Source organism: Hippocampus bargibanti, linkage group LG06 (assembly GCF_051943395.1).
Source record: "Hippocampus bargibanti isolate YZ-2025 linkage group LG06, ASM5194339v1, whole genome shotgun sequence".
NCBI lineage: Eukaryota > Metazoa > Chordata > Actinopteri > Syngnathiformes > Syngnathidae > Hippocampus > Hippocampus bargibanti.
This window is the reverse complement of record NC_142739.1, coordinates 25,989,891-26,011,259: the sequence shown is the minus strand read 5'-3', so window position 1 is coordinate 26,011,259 and position 21,369 is coordinate 25,989,891. Positions and strand designations below refer to the sequence as shown.

Sequence of the window (21,369 nt, the reverse complement as noted above, 5' to 3'; positions counted from 1 at the left end):
GAATAAAATCTGGTTTCAAAAACCCGCACAATTGGGAAACAGAGCATTCGAAATTGTCCCTAGGCGTGATTGTGAGCACGACATTTTTACAACCGGTTCAGGGTGTCCCCTGCCTACTGGCTTTGGTGACCCCCCCCCCTCTCCTCGCAACCCCCGTGAGGATAAAACAAACCAAAAAAAAATGGATGGAGGGATATATGAATCTTACACAACGCCCAAATAATAATAATAATAATTATTATTATTATATTGAAATTTGACTTTAAAGTGACCCAAATTCACTTTTGGGCTCTATTAAAAAAATAATATCAAACAACTTGAAATTATTCCACAATTCCACCATTTGCAAAATCGAAATCAAGATGACAGGAAATTAATTATTTCCTTGCCGCCAGATCTCAAACGTTTCAACTTAATAGAAGAAACAAAATTGGCAAATGTCTCCATGTGAGCAAGATATGTGATTCAATGTATTATGTAATTTTTTTGGGGGGCAAAACAACGAGGATTTTTGTGGACCAACGCACTTTTCAAAATGATCACAGAAATGATAAGCAACTCCAATGATTCCGCAATGTTTTTTTTTTTAACCCCTCTCGATCTCCCCCCCTCCCCACTCACCTGACGTGAACAACACGATGGATTTGAGGCAGGAATACTCGGCCGTATCCACCTGGAGCGCCTTGAGCTTCTCCACCTGCTCCTGGAAGACGCGAATGTGGTCCATGAAGGCCACCACGCGTTCGGCCGACATGGGCGAAGCGTGCAGGCCGGCCGCCGCCAGCAGTGGGGCCACGTGCAGCGGCATGGAGCACTGCGCCGCGTTCAGGACGAACAGTTCGCTCCACGACATCCGCAGTAGCGCCACCTAGGGATATGGGAAATGTCATGACAGTCAAAAAGTAAGAAATAAATAGATAAAAAGAAGTATGTGGATTTGGGGGATAAAAGTGGGTGGATTTGGGGGGTAAAATATTTGACCATCAGTGTCAACATATAGAGAAAAAAAGTGAGCATGTGAACATATTGCAAAATTTACTTTATTTACTTTACTTAATTTAATTTATTGCAAAATTTTACGCTATAAACGTGAATAACTACAAAAAACATTCAATGTATTAGCTAAGTAGCTATATAGCTGGCTATATATTAGCTATATAGCTATCTAGGTGGCCATCTATCTAGCTATCTATCTGTTGGCTATCTATTAGCTATCTACTAGCTGGCTAGCTAGCTTTCTATCTATTTGAGTTACTTCCGGATAGAGTGAACGCTGGCGCGAATGGCTGTCGCTGCTCACCCGCACACACACAAAAAAAGTTCTTATCCCGTGACTGTAAAGTGTCGTTGAGAGTTTTGAAAGGAGCTTAGAAATTAAATGTATTATTATTATTATTCGGTCCTACTGGACCCTCCGCACCCTGCCCACCACCTTTTCTAGCGACTCCTCTCAGGCTCGCTGCCATTTACAAATGTATTCCTGAATTCAAAATATGACGTAGAGCGCCATTCCCAAATTTGTTCGGGTTTTGTTTTTTCATGCTTGGGTGCCGATAAAGCGCTGGCCATGGCCTCTGGCAAAGTTTTTTTCTTTGCCACGAGGGGGGGGGGGGCAGTATTTGGCTTTTTTCCATGTTAGCGCTTAATACTTATTCAGTGACAGTAAAGTGTCCTTTAGAGTTTTGAAAAGCGCTTAGAAATTATTATTATTATTATTATTATTGGATTGGATTGGATTGGATATGCCTTTATTAGTCTCACTGTGGAGAAATTATTATTATTATTATTATTATTACTACTACTATGACGATGACTATTATTATTATTACTATTACTACTATGACTATGACTAATTATTACTATTAATATTACTATTACTATTACGATGATTATTATTATTATTACTATTACTACTATGACGATGACTATGACTATTATTATTATTATTATTATTATTAATATGACTATTACTATTACTACTATGACTATGACTAATAATAATAATAATTATTATTATTACTATTACTATGATTATTACTATTATTATTATTATTATTATTATTATTATTGTAAAAGCTTGGCCAAAACAAAGATGCGGATAAAACCTCTCAAGATGGAGGACACTGATTTGCTGTGGCGACCCCTTGAAGGGAAAAGTCGAAAGGAAAAGAAGAAGATTATTATTATTATTATTATTATTAATATTAATATGACTATTACTATTACTATTACTATTACTATAACTATTACTATTACTATTGCTATTATTATTATTATTATTATTATTATTATTATTATTATTACTATGTCTTTTTTGATGATGATACTACTGCAGCATGTTCTACGGGAGACAAATTCCTTGTGTGTTCTGCATACGTCAATAAAGATGATTCTGATTCTGAAAATGGAAGAAGTGAAAATGAGACCTGATCCATGAGCTGCAAATCGGGGAAAAAGGGGATATTCTTGGCCCACTCCACGGCGCTGAAGAGCAAGCGGGCGGCCAGCTCGCAGATGTTCTCGATGCCCATCAGGTTGTTCCCCTGCATGCACTGAGCGCCGTAGCGCGACGTCGGGTAGGGCTCGGCGCGCAGCAACAGCGAAATGAAGCCCGATAAGTAAGGTTGGCTGTTGTACGGGTCGGCGCCGTTGCTCAGGTACTGGCCCGGGCTGCTCTGAGAGTTGGACGTGCGTCCTCGCTGGACGGCTGTGGGACAAAGCAAACACATAGTTAGAAAAACGTATGGCCATTTTGTAATTTCAGAGTTAAAAATCTGTTCTCCCATTCATACATTCTTTATCCTCTGCCAGGAACAATTGACGAGATCCTCAGTGTGAGCGGACCCGCGCGTGCTGCGAAATGTTTCGACCTCGACGCCCTCGACCTTCAAACTGATGCGGATGATGGCAAGTGTTCGGAAAACACCTGTTCGTCGGTCTCGTGTTACATAAACATACGATGGGGGACTTTTGAGGGGGAGGGGTGTCGGTGGGACTGAAAGGCAGCTGCGCAAAGTCAAACCGATGCGACAAGAGCGCAGAAGCGATGCTTTTAAACTTCTTGGAAGGAAAAGTTTTCCGGTGGCGGAACACCAGCAGCCGCTCGCCGCCTTCCAGGAACTAAAAAGGGCACCTCCGTTTCCAAACCAGGACGCCGTGCCGTGTTAAAGTGTCGCTTTTAAGAACCACGTGAAAGTATGAGACCTTGAGTTGTCGGCGTGAAAAGTCATTGCAACATAACGGCCCGCTATTGTCATTGGTGGTCCAGTCAGGACCACTTCTGGCTTACAAGAACAACACATTTGACCCAATTAAATCATGAAGCAAAATTAGCTATTCCGTAGGTTAGCTTGAACCAACTTCCTGTCTTCATTTATTTATTTATATTTATTGGCCAAAACAATAAAGATAATTTTAAAGCGACTATGACGCAATTTGAAATCATTGTGAAAACGTTAAAGGATTGTACTGACGATCCGAAGAGCAGCCAGATCGCATTTTAGCATGCTAAAGTTAGCGTTCAATCTTTCAAATGTAAAATAATCCAACTGGTAGCAATAACAGATATTTAGCGTCAATGCTAAAGCTATCGTTCAATCATTCAAATCCAAAATAATCCAACAGGCAGCAATAACAGGTTTTTAGCCTCAATGCTAAAGCTAGTGTTCCAACTTTCAAATGTAAAATAATCCAACTGGTAGCAATAACAGATATTTAGCGTCAATGCTAAAGCTAGTGATCCATCTTTCAAATGTAAAATAATCCAACTGGTAGCAATAACAGATATTTAGCGTCAATGCTAAAGCTATCGTTCAAGCATTCAAATCCAAAATAATCCAACAGGCAGCAATAACAGGTTTTTAGCCTCAATGCTAAAGCTAGTGTTCCAGCATTCAAATGTAAAATAATCAAACAGGCAGCAATAAAAGATATTTAGCATCAATGCTAAAGCTATCGTTCAATCATTCAAATCCAAAATAATCCAACAGGCAGCAATAACAGTTTTTTAGCCTCAATGCTAAAGCTAGTGTTCCATCTTTCAAATGTAAAATAATCCAACTGGTGGCAATAACAGATATTTAGCATCAATGCTAAAGCTAGCGTTCAATCATTCAAATCCAAAATAATCCAACAGGCAGCAATAACAGGTTTTTAGCCTCAATGCTAAAGCTAGTGTTCCAGCATTCAAATATAAAATAATCAAACAGGCAGCAATAACAGATATTTAGCATCAATGCTAAAGCTATCGTTCAATCATTCAAATCCAAAATAAACCAACAGGCAGCAATAACAGTTTTTTAGCCTCAATGCTAAAGCTAGTGTTCCAGCATTCAAATGTAAAATAATCAAACAGGCAGCAATAACAGATATTTAATGTCAATGCTAAAGCTAGCGTTCGAATGCAAAATAATCCAACAGGCAGAAAACAGTTTTTGAGTGCCAATGCTAAAGCTAGCATTAAATCATTCAAATGCAAAATATTACAACAAGCATCAATAACAGATTTTTTTAGCATCAATGCTAACACTAGCATTCCATCATTCAAATGTGAAATTCTCCAACGGGCAACAATAACAAATTCTTCCTTGGGGCTGTTTTTAGCTGTTGTTTAGCACACGTCCTTCCACGCGCTAAACGGCTAGCAACATTTCACACACAAATACAAAAAAGAAAAACTACCAAAAAAAAACACTTATTTCTGTGACCAGTCGCACGGCTCACGGTTGAGTGCGAGCGACGAACGGTCTCTTATATGGGTGAGTGGTTAATCTCGCAGATTGAGAAGAATCCACCCGACCACTAAAAAGCATCACTAGGAGGCAACACAAGAAACGAGAAAAGAGCTCCTTTTCTTCACCAAATAAAAGACAAATGTCTGCCACTGAGTTCATGGAATTAATAAACAATCAACCATCTGAAGTAAAAATAAGTGTATCAAAGTGGTTGTTTGAAAATTTCGAATAACCGCAATAGCCATGCTAAGTCACATTAGCCTGTATATTGCATTCTGCATTTTAAGTTAACGTTAAAGGACAACCGACACCATTTTTTTTGTTTCCTAACTGACATCAGAAAAACGTTTGATAGCATCTAAAATACCCAAAACACGTAGGCTGATATTTTTAGTCAAATGCTAAACACCAATAAAAATGACTTAAAGTGTACCAAAACTACTTCAATGCCTAGTTTCAGAACGTCCCGCCCTCTTGTTCGTGATGTCACGCCAGGATGTCTTGCCTTGCTCTAGAATATAAAACAATGGCTTCAGATTTGGAGAAGATGCTTTCTTGTTACTCATCCAGTTATGAATATGATTCAAATAGTTCTGAAGAAGAAAGCATAAATGTTTGCAATCGATTAAATAAGTCCTTCCTGTATCATTTTGAGGCGTCTGGACTCCAATATAGCGTCCCCGAAAATGCACAAAATGGCGCCCAAGCTCTGTTGGAAATGGGTTGATTTGTCTGCTGGGAATTTGTGTCAACTAGTATGAAATAGTAGTCTTGGTCCAACACACAACGATTCACCATTGCGTTATTGATGTGTTTTCCTTCTAATTTCGCCATCAATATGGATCAACACGAAATTTTCAGAACAAACATAGTACCCAAAATGCATTGTGTGTCGCTTTTTGGTCAGGCGAGTTCCTTCCGTGACGTCACGTCAGGAATCGTCACCAACTCAAAAACAAGACTTCCGGAATAATCAGCGCGAGTCTTAAAACGTAAAATATAGCTATATGCGGTGGAATCTTTGTAAAATACGCTCAGTAGAAGTCATTTGAAGCCATTTTACAAATTATGGACACAACTTGTCCGGAGGCGTCGGTTGTCCTTTAAGCTAATGGACATAGAACCAGTTTTAAACAAAATCAACTTTATTTGAATCATCAAAAAGATGAAGATGTCAATTTTTTTAATTTAAAGAATCAGGAGGTGGCGCCATGACACATAAAGACAAGAGAAAGCATCGCGTGCGTAACTTTAATGAATTTATTTTTTCGTTTTGGCTGCCGAGGGTGCTGTTGCCTTCGTCTCTCAGACTTTGATGAGGCACTTCCTGAATTAATTAGTAAAGCGAGTGGTTGAATGTGATTCACGCTATGCTCACACACACACACACACACACACGACGGGAAACGCACCGAACACGTCTATTTTTATACACGCTCCACCAAAATACGCTTGTCAGCTTGGAGTAATGCCGCTTGTCACGTCGTTTGTTTTCAAGCGCACGCAAACGTAGCAGACCCTGGTCACCCAAATGTCAGAGCGCACACCGCTAAGCTAAAATTGAAATCAAATTGATGGAAAGAAAGTCCAAAGATTGTCATAAAGGGTAAAATCTGGGGGGGAAAAAAGATAATACTAACTCATTCACTGCCAGACAATCTGCAAAAAAAAATGTGTCTACTCCAGTACCAGGGTTTTTGTCATTGTCAGTTGAAATCTAGGATCCGCAGAATATTGACTTTTAAGACGACATAAACATTCAATGCAGCGTAAAAAAAACCTTAGACTCTCTTCTTTCACCAGAAAAAATAGTTAATTCCTAAATTATATGGCTCTGGAGTTATATGAGCTTGAAATGAGGGCAGATGTCCAAAATACAATGCAATACATGCAGTCCATATTGGTATGTATCGCGCTTTAACAACAGCTGAAGCTGGAACAAAGCGCGAACATGGAAAAATTGGGGAAAAAAATAGCCAGAGGCCATGGCCAGTGCTTTATCGGCACCCAAGCATGAAAAACAAAACCCGAACAAATTCGGCAATGGCGCTCTACGTCATATTTTGAATTTCCGAATAAATTCGTGAATGGTAGTGAATGAGTTAAATTGTACCTAATTAATAATAATAATAATAATAATAATAATAATAATAATAATAATAATAATAATAATAATAATAATAATATAAATTAATAATAGTAACTACAATCGTAACGACAACAATAGTTAGAATAATAGTAATAATACTAATAGAAATTAATGACAATAATAATAACAATAATAATAATAACTACAATAATAATGACAACAATAGTAAGTTAAAATAATAATAATTATTATAATTAAATAATAATAAATAAAATAAAATAAAATAAAATAAAATAAAATAAAATAAAATAAAATAAAATAAAAATAATTATAATTATAATTATAATTATAATTATAATTATAATTATAATTATAATTATAATTATAATTATATCTGAAGGTCACTTTACAGTCAGACGATAAGTTTTCTTTTACATTTCAAACCGGGAAGATGAAACTGAATGGTCACACGTAACAAGGAGCATGCGGGTTTCAGTGTCGGAATTGGTCACTCGCTACATCATCGAGCTAACAACAGTTAGCGTCCTAGCGGTGGTACACAATTGAGAGCCCCCTTCATCCCCCCCCCCCTCCGTAAACTCCATGTGTCCCCGCCCCCGCTATGACGTGCCCTCATTTGGACTTTGGCCTCGTCTGCTCTGAATGTTTTACTTTTGCTTGACCTATATTCCGCACCGCTGTTGGCTCAATATGGGTCACGTACGGGAGGCGACCGGGCAAGTATCCCACTGCGCCCGCCGCTTCAATTTGGGGATGAACACATTGCCACATAAATTGGGGTCATTTTTTTTTTTTGGATTCGCTTTTCTCACATCTGTATTCCCAAAAAGTAATGCAACGGTCCAAACGGCTAAACATTAACTTCCCTGTTCAAACAATCAGGGGCAGAAAGACAGAGCTCAACAACAGCGCAACAACGCAAAAATAAATAAATAAATAACATTGTTATCAAAAAAGCCCAAGGCTCAATGCTCAATCTCGTCCCATTTAAATGTCAAGTATGACTAAATAAAACGACAAGAACCGGGTGAGTCTCTTTGATGGGGAATGGAAAAGTGTCAACGTGACAACCCAACTGCCAAAAGTACAAAAAGAGGCTAAGTTCAGAGCCCTGGGGGACCTCACGCCATCCACTTGACACCACTGAAGGTCTCCAGTACAGTTAGCTCACTTAATCTCAGTCTTTGCAGTCCTGCTATTTTTATTTTTATTTACAGCTGAGATTAATTTTTAATTTTTAATTTTTAATTTTTTAAGTTTTAAGTTTTAATTTTTAATTTTTTTAATTTTTAATTTTTAATTTTTAATTTTTATTTTTTTAATTTTTTAATTTTAATTTTAATTTTAATTTTTAATTTTATTTTTCTGCTGTCTATTGACCATCTTGTTCATCACAACTTTATTTTTGATGTAATTCCACCACCGACCACCAGATGACAGAATACGATTTTATTAGACAAGGAAAATGGGAACGGAGTGACAACAGGAAATATTGTCAAATCAAACCTACGGAAAGAGATGAGTGTATTTTCAAATTTATTTTGAAAATCTTTTGGCATGAACACTTCAAATCCTGACATAAATTTCCCATCTAGTCACCAAGCCAATTTATTAATATATTTTTGTTTTTGGCTTGACAAATTGATCTCCACAGCACAATACTTCAAAACTTTTCTCCAATGGGTGACATGTCTTTATTACTTTGGCTTCCCATCTAGTCACCAGCCCAATTTATTCATGATATTTATTTTAGTTTAAGAAATTGATCTGCACAGCACAAAACCTCAACACTTTCCTCTAAAAGGTGATATTTGGAAGGCTGGCATGAATGTCTTTATTACTTTGGCTTCCCATCTAGGCACCAACCCAATTTATTAATGTTATTTATGTATTTTTGGTTTGCAAAATTGATCTGCACAGCACAATACTTCCAAACATGTTTTCACCAAAGGGTGAAATTTGGAAGTCTGGCATGAATGTCGTGATTACTTTGGCTTCCCATCTAGTCATAATGCCAGTTTATTAATATTATCTTTTGTCTTGATTTGAGAAATTGATCTCCACGGCACAATACCTCAAAGGTTTTCTCTACAGGGCGACATTTGGAAGTCTCGCATGTTACTTTTGCTTCCCATCTAGTCATAATACCATATTTTTGCTTGCTAGCCCCCTTTTGTTTTATTTAGTTAATCCGCACATCATAATAACTTTGAAGTAATGATAAAAGTACAATTATTGAAACCCGTAGTAAGTGTTTTTGTGTTGTCACTCTGGCTTCCCATCTAGTCATAATACCATGTTTGCTTGCTAGCCCGCTTTTGTTTTATTTAATTAATCTGCACATAATAATAACTTTGAAGTAATGATAGAAGTACAATTATTGAAACCCGCAGTAAGTGTTTTTGTGTTGTCACTCTGGCTTCCCATCTAGTCATAATACCATATGTTTGCTTACTAGCCCGCTTTTGTTTTATTTAGTTAATCCGCACATCATAATAATTTAGGAGTAATGATAAAAGTACAATTATTGAAACCCGTAGTAAGTGTTTTTGTGTTGTCACTCTGGCTTCCCATCTAGTCATAATACCATGTTTGCTTGCTAGCCCCCTTTTGTTTTATTTAGTTAATCCGCACATCATAATAACTTTGAAGTAATGATAGAAGTACAATTATTGAAACCCGCAGTAAGTGTTTTTGTTTTGTCACTCTGGCTTCCCATCTAGTCATAATACCATATTTTTGCTTGATAGCCCCCTTTTGTTTTATTTAGTTAATTCGCACATCATAATAATTTAGGAGTAATGATAAAAGTACAATGATTGAAACCCGTAGTAAGTGTTTTTGTGTTGTCACTCTGGCTTCCCATCTAGTCATAATACCATGTTTGCTTGCTAGCCCGCTTTTGTTTTATTTAGTTAATCCGCACATCATAATAATTTAGGAGTAATGATAAAAGTACAATGATTGAAACCCGTAGTAAGTGTTTTTGTGTTGTCACTCTGGCTTCCCATCTAGTCATAATACCATGTTTGCTTGCTAGCCCGCTTTTGTTTTATTTAGTTAATCCGCACATCATAATAATTTAGGAGTAATGATAAAAGTACAATTATTGAAACCCGTAGTAAGTGTTTTTGTGTTGTCACTCTGGCTTCCCATCTAGTCATAATACCATGTTTGCTTGCTAGCCCCCTTTTGTTTTATTTAGTTAATCCGCACATCATAATAACTTTGAAGTAATGATAGAAGTACAATTATTGAAACCCGCAGTAAGTGTTTTTGTTTTGTCACTCTGGCTTCCCATCTAGTCATAATACCATATTTTTGCATGATAGCCCCCTTTTGTTTTATTTAGATAATTCGCACATCATAATAATTTAGGAGTAATGATAAAAGTACAATTATTGAAACCCGTAGTAAGTGTTTTTGATTTGTTACTCTGGCTTCCCATCTAGTCGTAATACCATATTTTAACTTGCTAGCCCGCTTTTGTTTTATTTAGTTAATCCGCACATCATAATAACTTTGAAGTAATGATAAAAGTACAATTATTGAAACCCGTAGTAAGTGTTTTTGATTTGTTACTCTGGCTTCCTGTCTAGTCGTCTTGCCAACTTTTTGTTTGTTAGCCCTGATGTTCGGTACTCGCAGGCAAATGCAAAACGGGACAGGGAAAAACAACACTGTCTAGAGGGCCCAACCCGCTGCAGACACGCCTTTGTTCACCGAGTTTCGATGTCATCCAATGATATGAAAATCCCAGACAAGCCCCTCGAGGCGGGCGTCAAAAAGAAAAAGAAAAAAAATCCCAATTTTCTCCACCAGAAGAAGGTCATTAATTTTTTAGCGTGTCGACATGAATTCAAACACTCGCGCACGCAAATTCGTCGCACTTTGCAGCTGACAAACGCTTGCCGTTTTTCTGCGGATAGCTGCCTCGAGGGGGGAGTTTCTGGTCAACACGTGCCTTGATGGCTCGCCAAACCAGCAAAAGCTTCCTGGAAGATCAGCGGTGGGAAATCAGAATGGGAATTACTTGCTGACTGTATATTTTTTTCACATTTCTGTACTTGTCTTGAGGATATATTTTCTTTGTCCCAATCGTTTTGCCTTTGGCATGTGGAACTGTCGCGGCTCGGAATTGAAGCGGATTTAAATAGGACAGGAGATGTGAGGCAATCTCTTCTCGTCAATGGATGCTACAGTTTTGTGTTTGCTTTCAACATTTAGCTTGTAGCAGTCGTGCACATTCCACCATGACGTCTCTCATCAACTGCACCATTTTGGAGGTTTTCTGGTTTTTGTTTTTCTAGTGGGGAGTGCCGATAAAGTGCTGGTCAAACCTCTGGTTTTTCCCTTTCAGGAGGGGGCAGCATTTGTCTTTTGTCCATGTTAGCGCTTTGTTACAGCTTTAGTTGTTGGTAAAGCGCTATATAATTGTGCTATATAAAACCATTGGAATAACTTTTCAATTAGAAAGCTAGCTGGCTAGCTAATGGCTAGCTAGCTAGCTAATGCCTAGCTATCCAACTTGTCCTGTGACTGTGAAGTGACTTTGGAAGTTTTGAAGAGCGCTTGTAGATGAAATGTATTATTATTTTTATTATTATTATTATTATTATTATATTATTATTATTATTATTATTATTATTATTATTATTATTATTATTATTATTATTATCATTAGCTATCTCTTAGCTAGCTAGCTTTCTATCCATTTGAGTTACTTCCGGGTTGAGTGAACGCTGGCGCGTGTGGCTGCCGCTGCTCACCCACAGAAAAAAACTTATGCTGCGACTGTAAAGTCACCATGAGAGTTTTGAAAGGCGCTAATAAATCAAATGTATTATTATTATTATTATTATTATTAGAAACCAATATGTATGTATTGCATTGTATTTTGGACAGCTGCCCTCATTTCAAGCTCAGATAACTCCAGATCCCTATAATTTAGGAATGAACACATTTCTTATTTTCTAATGAAAGAAGAGAGTCTAAGGGTTTCTTATGCTGCATTGAATGTTTATGTAGTCCTAAAACTCAATATTCTGTACTTCCTAGAATTCAAGTGAGAATGACAAAAACCCTGGCACTGGATAAATTTTTTTGCACGTCTGGCAGTCAATGAGTTAATCTACTTTCATCTTTACCCGAAAATGATTTTCCTAGTTTGTTTTGATGGGTATTCTTTTTTTTTACTGTTAGGAAAGTGCTATGTAAACAAAGTTGACATGAGTTGAGTCATTTCAGCCACTTTACATACAACATGGACCAACAGTGTGGGACTTGGTTACAAGTCTCGAATCGATTTTTGAATCGACTTTGAGTGAATGTCTTCAAGTAAACGTCGACTACAGAAAAATACAACAAAAATTACAAGTAGTTCAAGCCCTGCCGTCTGCAGTCATTTTCCGCCGCGAGCGCCTCACTTCAATTTGCCATGCGTTTTGCCGTGAAATAATCATGGCGCCGCGCTCCAATATTCATGTTGACATTGTTTATTTTCTGTGAAAGACTCGGTTACAGTTTAAAAAGTGTGTTTCCTGTTGAGCAACACATTTATATTTCCTCGGGAGGTGAGGGGGCGGGGGGGTCCATCAGAGAACGAGTGTAAATTCAAACACCAATCGGGAACGACAAAGAGGATTTCGAGACAGACATTAATCCCACTGACCTCAAACGCACCAGAATACCCCCCACCCCTTCACACCTCCCTAAAACATGGTTTTTTTTTTTGCAAAATCGACTCACCTAAATGATGTTAATTATATCACATATAAAATTCAGTCGCTCAAGTCGCAAAATTTGATATGAAAAATAGTATACACTAAGATACTCTGTTGGATTTAGGTCTGGGTTCCGAGTGGATTCAGAACGACAACAACTCGCGTGCCGGGATCGTCTCCACTGTAAAGTGTCCTTGAGAGTTTTGAAAGGCGCTTATAAATGATATGTATTATTATTATTGCTGTATCTATTGGCTAGATAGCTAGCTTTCTATCTATTTGAGTTACTTCCGGGTTGAGTGAATGCTGGCGAGTATGGCTGCCGTTGCTCACCCGCAGAAAAAATATCCTGTGACTGTAAAGTGTCCTTGAGAGTTTTGAAAGGCGCTTACAAATGAAATGTATTATTATTCTTACTGTATCTATTAGCTAGCTAGCTAGCTTTCTATCTATTTGAGTTACTTCCGGGTTGAGTGAATGCTGGCGAGTATGGCTGCCGTTGCTCACCCGCAGAAAAAATATCCTGTGACTGTAAAGTGTCCTTGAGAGTTTTGAAAGGCGCTTACAAATGAAATGTATTATTATTCTTACTGTATCTATTAGCTAGCTAGCTAGCTTTCCATCTATTTGAGTTACTTCCGGGTTGAGTGAATGATGGCAAGTATGGCTGCCGCTGCTCACCCGCAGAAAAAATATCCTGTGACTGTAAAGTGTCCTTGAGAGTTTTGAAAGGCGTTTATAAATGAAATGTATTATTATTCTTACTGTATCTATTAGTTAGCAAGCTAGCTTTCTATCTATTTGAGTTAATTCCGGGTTGAGTGAACGCTGGCGAGTATGGCTGCCGCTGCTCACCCGCAGAAAAAATATCCTGTGACTGTAAAGTGTCCTTGAGAGTTTTGAAAGGCGCTTATAAATGAAATGTATAATTATTATTATTACTGTATCTATTAGCTAGCTAGCTTTCTATCTATTTGAGTTTCTTCCGGGTTGAGTGAACGCTGGCGAGTATGGCTGCCGCTGCTCACCCGCAGATAAAATATCCTGTGACTGTAAAGTGTCCTTGGCGCTGATAAATGAAATGTATTATTATTATTACTATTATTATTATTTTTTAATTAAAAAATACAGCAGGAGCTTTTTCATGCCCCCCACCCCTCAAATGATGTAAAAATAGTGAAATAATTAGTGGGCTATTATATAAAAAGCATCTTTTTTAATCAATTGATATTTCAATTTTTTTTAAGAGGAATTAAAAGTTACTTTTGATCACATGACCAGATTCCTGATGCTTTTTTTTTTTTTTCTTTTCTTTATTGACCTTTTTTTCGTATTCTTGAAACAGCGCAGCTGATCAGGAGATTTCCTCGGGGACAAGCATGACCGAGGTCGTGTGGCTTGTGCCCGATGATCGAGATCTTCCACGCATGCACACGGCCAGGAAGAGAACAAGCGCAGTGAGTTGCGTGACCTGGAAAGCTGGAGGGAGCATTTCAGGTGACACTTCACTTGCTTATGAATGAGGCGGTGAAAAAAAGGGGACGCTGTTTCTTTAAGAGGCACTTCTGAGAAAGAAAAAAATAAAAATCTTGTTTTTGTGGGAAATATTATCTTTTGTGGCACTTTGATAAAGTCGGGAGTAGTTATAGAAAAGCCTCACATGCTCGGTTTATATCCGGGTACTCGGGTTCGGGGGGTGAAATATGCAATAATAGAAGAAAGTAAACTTATGAAATGGGTAATCGGTGAAACAAATACATCTTGGCTGATTGATTTTTGTATTTCAAAGGGGGGAAAACAAGTTTATAATAATAATAATATATTTTATTTAAAGGACAACCGACGTCTCTGGACAAGTTGTGTCCATAATTTATAAAATGGCTTCAAATGACTTCTACTGAGCGTATTTTACAAAGATTCCATCGCATAGAGCTATATTTTACGTTTTAAGACTCGCGCTGAATATTCCGGAAGTCTTGTTTTTGAGTTGGTGACAAGTCCGTACGTGACGTCACTGAAGGAACGCCCCTGACCAAAAAAAGGACACATTGTAGCAGTCCTTCCATCACATCAATGCATTTTGCTGTACTTTGGTCTGAAAATGTCGTGTGGGACCAAAACGAGGCAGAAGAGGGTGACAAAGCTCCATGTAAGGAATTAATCAGCCTGTGGAAACGGGCTGATTAATTCCTTACACGGCTTTGTCGCCATTTTCTGCCTTTTTGGGTGCGACATTTCCCACCCCTGATGCCTCAAAACGACACGGAATAAATTCTATAATCGATTGCAAACATGTATGCTTTCTTCTTCAGAACTATTTGAATCATATTCATAACTGGATGAGTAACAAGAAAGCATATTCTCCGAATCTGAAGCCATTGTTTTGATTCTCTAGCACGTCTTGGCGTGACGTCACGAACTGGGGGCGGGACTTTCTGAAAATGCCCAATTCGCAGCTCCATTTTTTGCAGATTTTGGACACTTTACGTCATTTTTATTGGTGTTTTGCATTTGACTAAAAATATCAACTTGCATGTCTTGGATATTTTAGATGCTATAAAACGTTTTTCTGATGTCAGTTAGGAAACAAAAAAGTGACGTCGGTTGTCCTGTAAGCACCTTTTAAAGCTCTCAAGGACACTTTACAGTCACAGACAAGCATACGTACTATAATAAATAAAATACAATCACAAATAGAATACAAGTTTAGTCTGTGTCGTAAGTGGAAGTGATGGAAAGTTTCACAGTGCGTTTTTTTTTTTATTTCAACTGCAATCTTGTTTTGAAGGGCCATGTTGTCACATGAGTTTGACGTGATATTCAAGTGTCATAGTTTGCGGGGTTTTTTTTTCATTTGCATTTTCAACCATTCACAAAAATGATAAGAAACATTTTGAGTGGCTCTCATTACTTTCGTTAATTGTTTTGTTGGCCCTGGATTGAAGCTACATTCTGTATATTGGTGAGGAACAAAATTAATAATAATCAGGAATTAAAAGTGGTGCATTTAGGGGAAAATCAACCTCCTCGACCCCCCCCTCCCCCCAACACATTTTCTGCGACTCTGTTTGGTGCCAAGTGACCTGTTGTTAATATGAAGCAAAAGCACCCATGTCGCACCAAATGTAGTACTGATGAGGTGCCGGGTGGAACAAGTGCCCAAAAATGGAGGAAGGGGGGGGGGGTGTTCTGGCCGGCTATTTGTATTATAGTTCATTTATTTGTTCATGTATTTACACATTTTGCACCAAATGTAGTGCTGATGAGGTGGCGGGGGGAACAGGTGCCCAAAGAATGGGGGGGTTGGTTGGCTATTTTGTATGAGATTTTATTCATTTATTTATTTATTCATTCATTTATTTACCAAGGTAGCACCAAATGTCGTGCTGATGAGGTGGCGGGTGGAACAAGAGCCCCCAAAAAATGGGGGTTGGGGTCTGGCTGGCTTTTTTCAATTCTATTTTATTTATTTATTTGTTCATTTATTTACCAATGTAGCACCAAATGTAATGAGGTGGCGGGTGGTGCCCAAAGAATGGTGGTGGTGGGGGTTTGGCTGGCTATTTTTTCATTGTATTTTTTATAACTTTATATTATATTATGATATTTGTATTTTTATATATATGTATTTATTTATTATTTATGGGTGTTGTCAAATAGGACATGAAGGTAGATGGTGTGAGAGAAGAGGATGCACAAAACCGGGTTAGATGGAGGACATTGATTCACTGTAGTGAGAAAATATTTATTTATTTATGATTTGGAAATCAAAAGTGCTGGTTATGTGTCCCTATGATAACCGAATTCTTATATATTCATAACAGGGGAGTGGCACCCTCACCACTTTGCTTCATAAAGTTTGAAATGCACTCAGGTGTAATTAATTAATGAAGCAAAATAAACAAATACTTAAATAAAAATCATTGTGAACAAAAACAAAGTACTTCCCTCAAATCATGCAAATATTGCTAATACGATGACCCACAACGACAATGCACTTGCATGTGGCTGTGACGTCACAGTTTTACTTGAGTTTGGAAAAGCGAAAAAAAAAAATCCTTTGCTTGACTGACGATTTTTTTTCTTGACGTGCAACGGGCGTCTCAATAAACAAGCCAAGAAAAAAAAAAAAGCGAAAAAGAGAGCGAAAATAAGGGACCGAGCTGACCTTCTCTTCTCATGCCGACTTTGAGGCACTTCTTCAGGCGGCAATACTGGCACTGGTTACGGTGGTGCTGGTCGATGGGGCAGTCGCGGTTCCCTCGGCAGCTGTACGACAAACTCCGGCGTACGGAGCGTTTGAAGAAACTCTTGCAGCCTTCACACGTGAACTGGCCGTAGTGTTTGCCGCTCGATTTGTCTCCGCACACCATACAGTCCACGTTGGGTAGCTTGTCCCCGGACAGAGCGTCGTTGCCCGGCGTGGAGCCGGCGGGCGTCCCGGGAGCACCTCCGCCGCCACCTCCGCCGGGATCCTGGCCGCAAATCTGGAGCTGCGAACCCGGCTCGGCGGATATGCTCTCTGGCCACTGGTTTACTACCATTGCCATGCTATCCAGCAGACACTTTGAAAAGCACACGTGAGGGAGGACAACAACAACACAAAAAAACTAGCAAACGTGGTATCGACGTTGTCCAAAAAAATACTTTCTTTCGGGTTCAAAGTTCACGTGAGGCGTTCAAGGTGGCGAGTCATGACCGAAGAGCTTCGGATGATGTCCCGGTGCTGCTGCTGGTCGCTCCGCACTGATCCATAAACACGTCCAGCGTCCCGGCAAGGAAAAAAAAACACAAAACGAGCACAAATCTTCTTCAGCACACCAACAAGGAAAGTCCAAACGATTGACTTTTGGATTTCAACACATTTAGTGGTTCCCCACGTCCACGTCGCGGTGGTTGCACTCGTCGATGGTGGCGGGGTGGCCGCCTGACGAGTGTGTGTGCGCGCTCTCTAGCGTGCATGCAAGTAACGCAACGCACCGCCTAGTCCCTCCGAACTAACGCGCCGTCGCCTCCCAGAGTCCAAGCGCGTCTCGGGGAAGGGGGTGGGGGTCGGTGGGGTGGGGTGGGGTCACCGGCCGCTCGCTGGTGACCCGCCCTCCAATCAACCCCGCCTCCTTCCAAGCACGTTGACCCATATAAGGGTATCGGTGCCAAATAAGGTCACACTGAAACCCCCCTTCCAACTGGGGTCGCCTGCCTGTGTTGAGCCGGGAGGAGGTGGCCCATCGGGTTCGAGACCTCACGTTGGATTGACAGGAAACAATCATGCTTGATTGACAGGTTTAAAAAAAAAGACCCATCAACTGCTAGCCTATTAGCATTATATTAGTTGATGCTTTAATTTGAAATGTATTATTATTATTATTATTATTATTATTGCTGTTGTTTAAACAATTATAAATAAATACTTTAATACTACAAATAAAATGTATTATTATTATTATTTAAAAAAATATAAATAAATAAATACTTTAAATAATATAATAATACTTTTTATTTATAAGCGCCCCTCAAAGCTCTCAAAGGCCCCTTTTGAAGCACAAAACAGGGACATGAATAACACCACAGATAAAATTATACAATTTATAATTAATAATTTATTATAAATAAGAATGTTTTTATTTATTTATCCATTTATTTATTTATCAATGTATCTGTTTATTTGTCTATTTATGTATTTATGCATGTACTGTATTTATTATTTTATGATCCATTTACAGTATTTGTTTATCCATTTATTTGTTAATTAAATCAGTTTTAATTTATTAATCAATGTATTTAGTTATTTGTCTATTCATTTATGTATATCTATTTATTTGTTTAGCCATGTATTTGTTTATGTATGTATGTGTTTATTTATTTATTTATTTATTTATTATGAATTTATTTGTTTTTTATGTATTTCTGAATGTATTTGTTTATTTATTTGTCTATTTATGTATGTATGTATGTATTTATTTATTATCAATTTATTTGTTTATCAATTTATTTGTTAATGTATTTATTTGTGTATGTATTTATTTATTATCAATTGATTTGTTTATCCATGTATTTTTATTTATTTACTTGTGTATTTATGTATCTAATTGTTTATGTTTATTTATCCATTTGTTTAATTGGGTATTATCTAGTTCTTTATTTATTAGTTTTTTTACTTTTTGAAACATTTTTTTTACAATTTTGACTATATTACCCATTTTCAGGAAATGAAATTAATCTAAATAAGAGACAAATGGCCAAATTGATTTTTTGAAAAAGGTCATGCCAAACTACGTGCGTACAAAAATCCAAAATAAATTAGTGAATTAAAAGATAGGCAAATATTTGTTATTCGGAAGGATTAAAAAAAAAATCAAATTTCTGCTTTTTATTGGATTGGATTGGATTGGATATGCCTTTATTAGTCTCACAGTGGAGAAATTTACATTTCACAGCAGCAAAGTGATGAAAGGAATGAAAGTAGAAAAACAAAATACATGAGCTGCTGGAAAGGCAGCCACTCTCGCGGCGCCGTCTTGAAGTCAAAAGAACAAAAAAAAAAACTAAATAATATACTACTTACTAACTATTACTACTACTATACTAAATATTTCTTAATAGTTCAAAGAAAACACTACAATTAACAATACACGTTTCAAGTATTTCACTACTCATAAAGTTCCTATTAAATGTTTTTATCACTACCTCATGTTTTGGTCTGAACTTTTTAAGGCGCACATGCAAGCACAAGCGACATTAATGACCGCCATTTTAAGTCAATAAAAGGATCCAAACGCACATTCAAATTAAAATTTGTAACGTCTACAAGCAAACGGATGTCAAAATATATGGAAAAAACTTTTGGAGTCCTTCCCGAAAAAGCCAATCTTGGAACAACGAACGTGCTCACACGGGAGCCGACAACAAAAGGTGCCATCAGCAAATTGTCAGCCATTTGACAAAGTGTTGATGCGAGGGGAGATTTGACCGTCTGTAAATCTCATCAACAAGAAGCTGGCACGTGCGCAGTGAACACTTTTGCACTTTTGCATTTGTCCAATGTGGAGATGAGTGCCACTAAATTCTCCAAATGACACCGAATTTTCCCCCGGGAAGAGCCCACCAAATGTCTTAAAATACAACCGACGTCTCCGGACAAGTTGTGTCCATAATTCGTAAAATGGCTTCAAATGACTTCTACTTAGCGTATTTTAATAAGATTCCACCACATATCGCTATATTTTACGTTTTAAGACTCGCGCTGAATATTCAGGAAGTCTTGTTTTTGAGTTGGTGACGAGTCCGTACGTGACGTCACTGAAGGAACGCCCCTGACCGAAAAAAAGGACACATTGTAGCAGTCCTTTCATCACGTCAATGCTTGCTTGGTCTGACGACCTCGTGTTGCACCAAAAAGCCGCCAGAAGAGGGCGTCCACGCTCCATATAAGGAATTTATCAGCCTGTGGAAACGGAGGTGGCCACAGGAGGTCGCCATTTTGTGCCTCTTTTTCGGTGACACATTTCCCCTCAATGTTGCCTCATAATGGCACAGAATAAATTATTTAATCGATTGCAAACATGTATGCTTTCCTCTTCAGAACTATTTGAATCATATTCATAACTGGATGTTTAACAAGAAAGCTTATTCTCCGAATCTGAAGCCATTGTTTTGATTCTCCAGCAATGCAAGACATCTTGGCGTGATGTCACCAACTGGGGGCGGGACTTTCTGAAAATGCCCAATTCGCAGCTCAATTTTTTGCAGATTTTGGACACTAAGTGATTTTTTTTGGTGTTTTGCATTTGACTAAAAATATCATACTGCGTGTTTTGGGTATTTTAGATGCTATAAAACGTTTTTCTGATGTCAGGAAAAAAAAAAGTGATGTCGGTTGTCCTTCAATACTTTGCAACAATGTTTTTTTTTTTTTTGCGATTAGTCGTCTTATTGTGTTTCAAGTTGTGAAAAATGCGGAAGGCAACTTTATGGCAGGCAACTTTTCAGAGTTGTCTGCCCTGGTGTGCTGTAACTTGTTGTCATTAGTTTCAGACACTGATAAAGGTTAAGATTAGTTTTGTGATTATGGTTAATATTTGCCCAAATGTTTATTAATGAAATATACGGTTGCAGCGATATAAATGAGGCTTGTCTTGATGTTTCTCCTCCGTGTGAGTATGAATCACATACATTAGTCAAGCAAGTCTGCTTTTCTGCCCAATCCTGCCCGACTTGATCATAAGCCTCCAGCCTCGTATTGAGTTTCACTTTAATTATTGGCCTGAAAGAGGCACACTTGGTCAGTGGGCCACACTGGAATCCCCCTAATAGTAAGTCGGGGGGCTAATTGACCGCCAGGTAAGGTTACATGTGACAGCAATTAAGCCGAGCGCCGGGCCAACTTTATGGCCTCTGGGCAGCTTCACTCAGAGACCCCCAAAGTGGGCGTCGTTGCCTTCTTCTTCTTTTTTTTTTTTTTTTGCTTATGGAGACACTCCTCTGACAAGAAGTTTTGACCCAAAAAAAAAACATAGTTATCCCTAAACTGGTTTCAGAGTAAAATCCCCCAAAAATCTAAAGAGTCACTTTGTTGTTCATTTTGGCTCAAACCATTTTTGGGCCAACTCTACTTGAGTTTCGACACTTTGATGCTAAAAATAACAAGCCCCCTTACGAAATTTAGTTAGCATGACTTTTCCAGTGGGAGGCACCAAAAAAAGTAGCGCCACTACGAATAATCAGAAGAATAATTACAAGAATCGGAAGAATAATCCAGAAATTCTTCCAAATTTGACTATTTCGAATACAGTAAAGTCTCGTT

General features: G+C 38.1%; 1 protein-coding gene across 2 annotated transcripts in view; it reads right to left on the bottom strand.

Annotated features, from left to right (window-relative positions):
• nr2f5 (nuclear receptor subfamily 2, group F, member 5) overlaps positions 1–21,369 on the bottom strand; it is a 45,121-nt gene that overhangs the window by 7,569 nt on the left and 16,183 nt on the right. For both annotated transcript variants that reach the window (XM_088999049.1, XM_088999050.1), the window contains 3 exons: positions 16,735–17,312; positions 2,427–2,707; positions 622–868 (listed from right to left, as the gene is read on the bottom strand). In XM_088999049.1, the coding sequence (XP_088855175.1) occupies positions 622–868; positions 2,427–2,707; positions 16,735–17,116 (910 nt within the window). In that variant the 5' untranslated portion in view covers positions 17,117–17,312. The remainder of the gene's footprint in view (positions 1–621; positions 869–2,426; positions 2,708–16,734; positions 17,313–21,369) is intronic.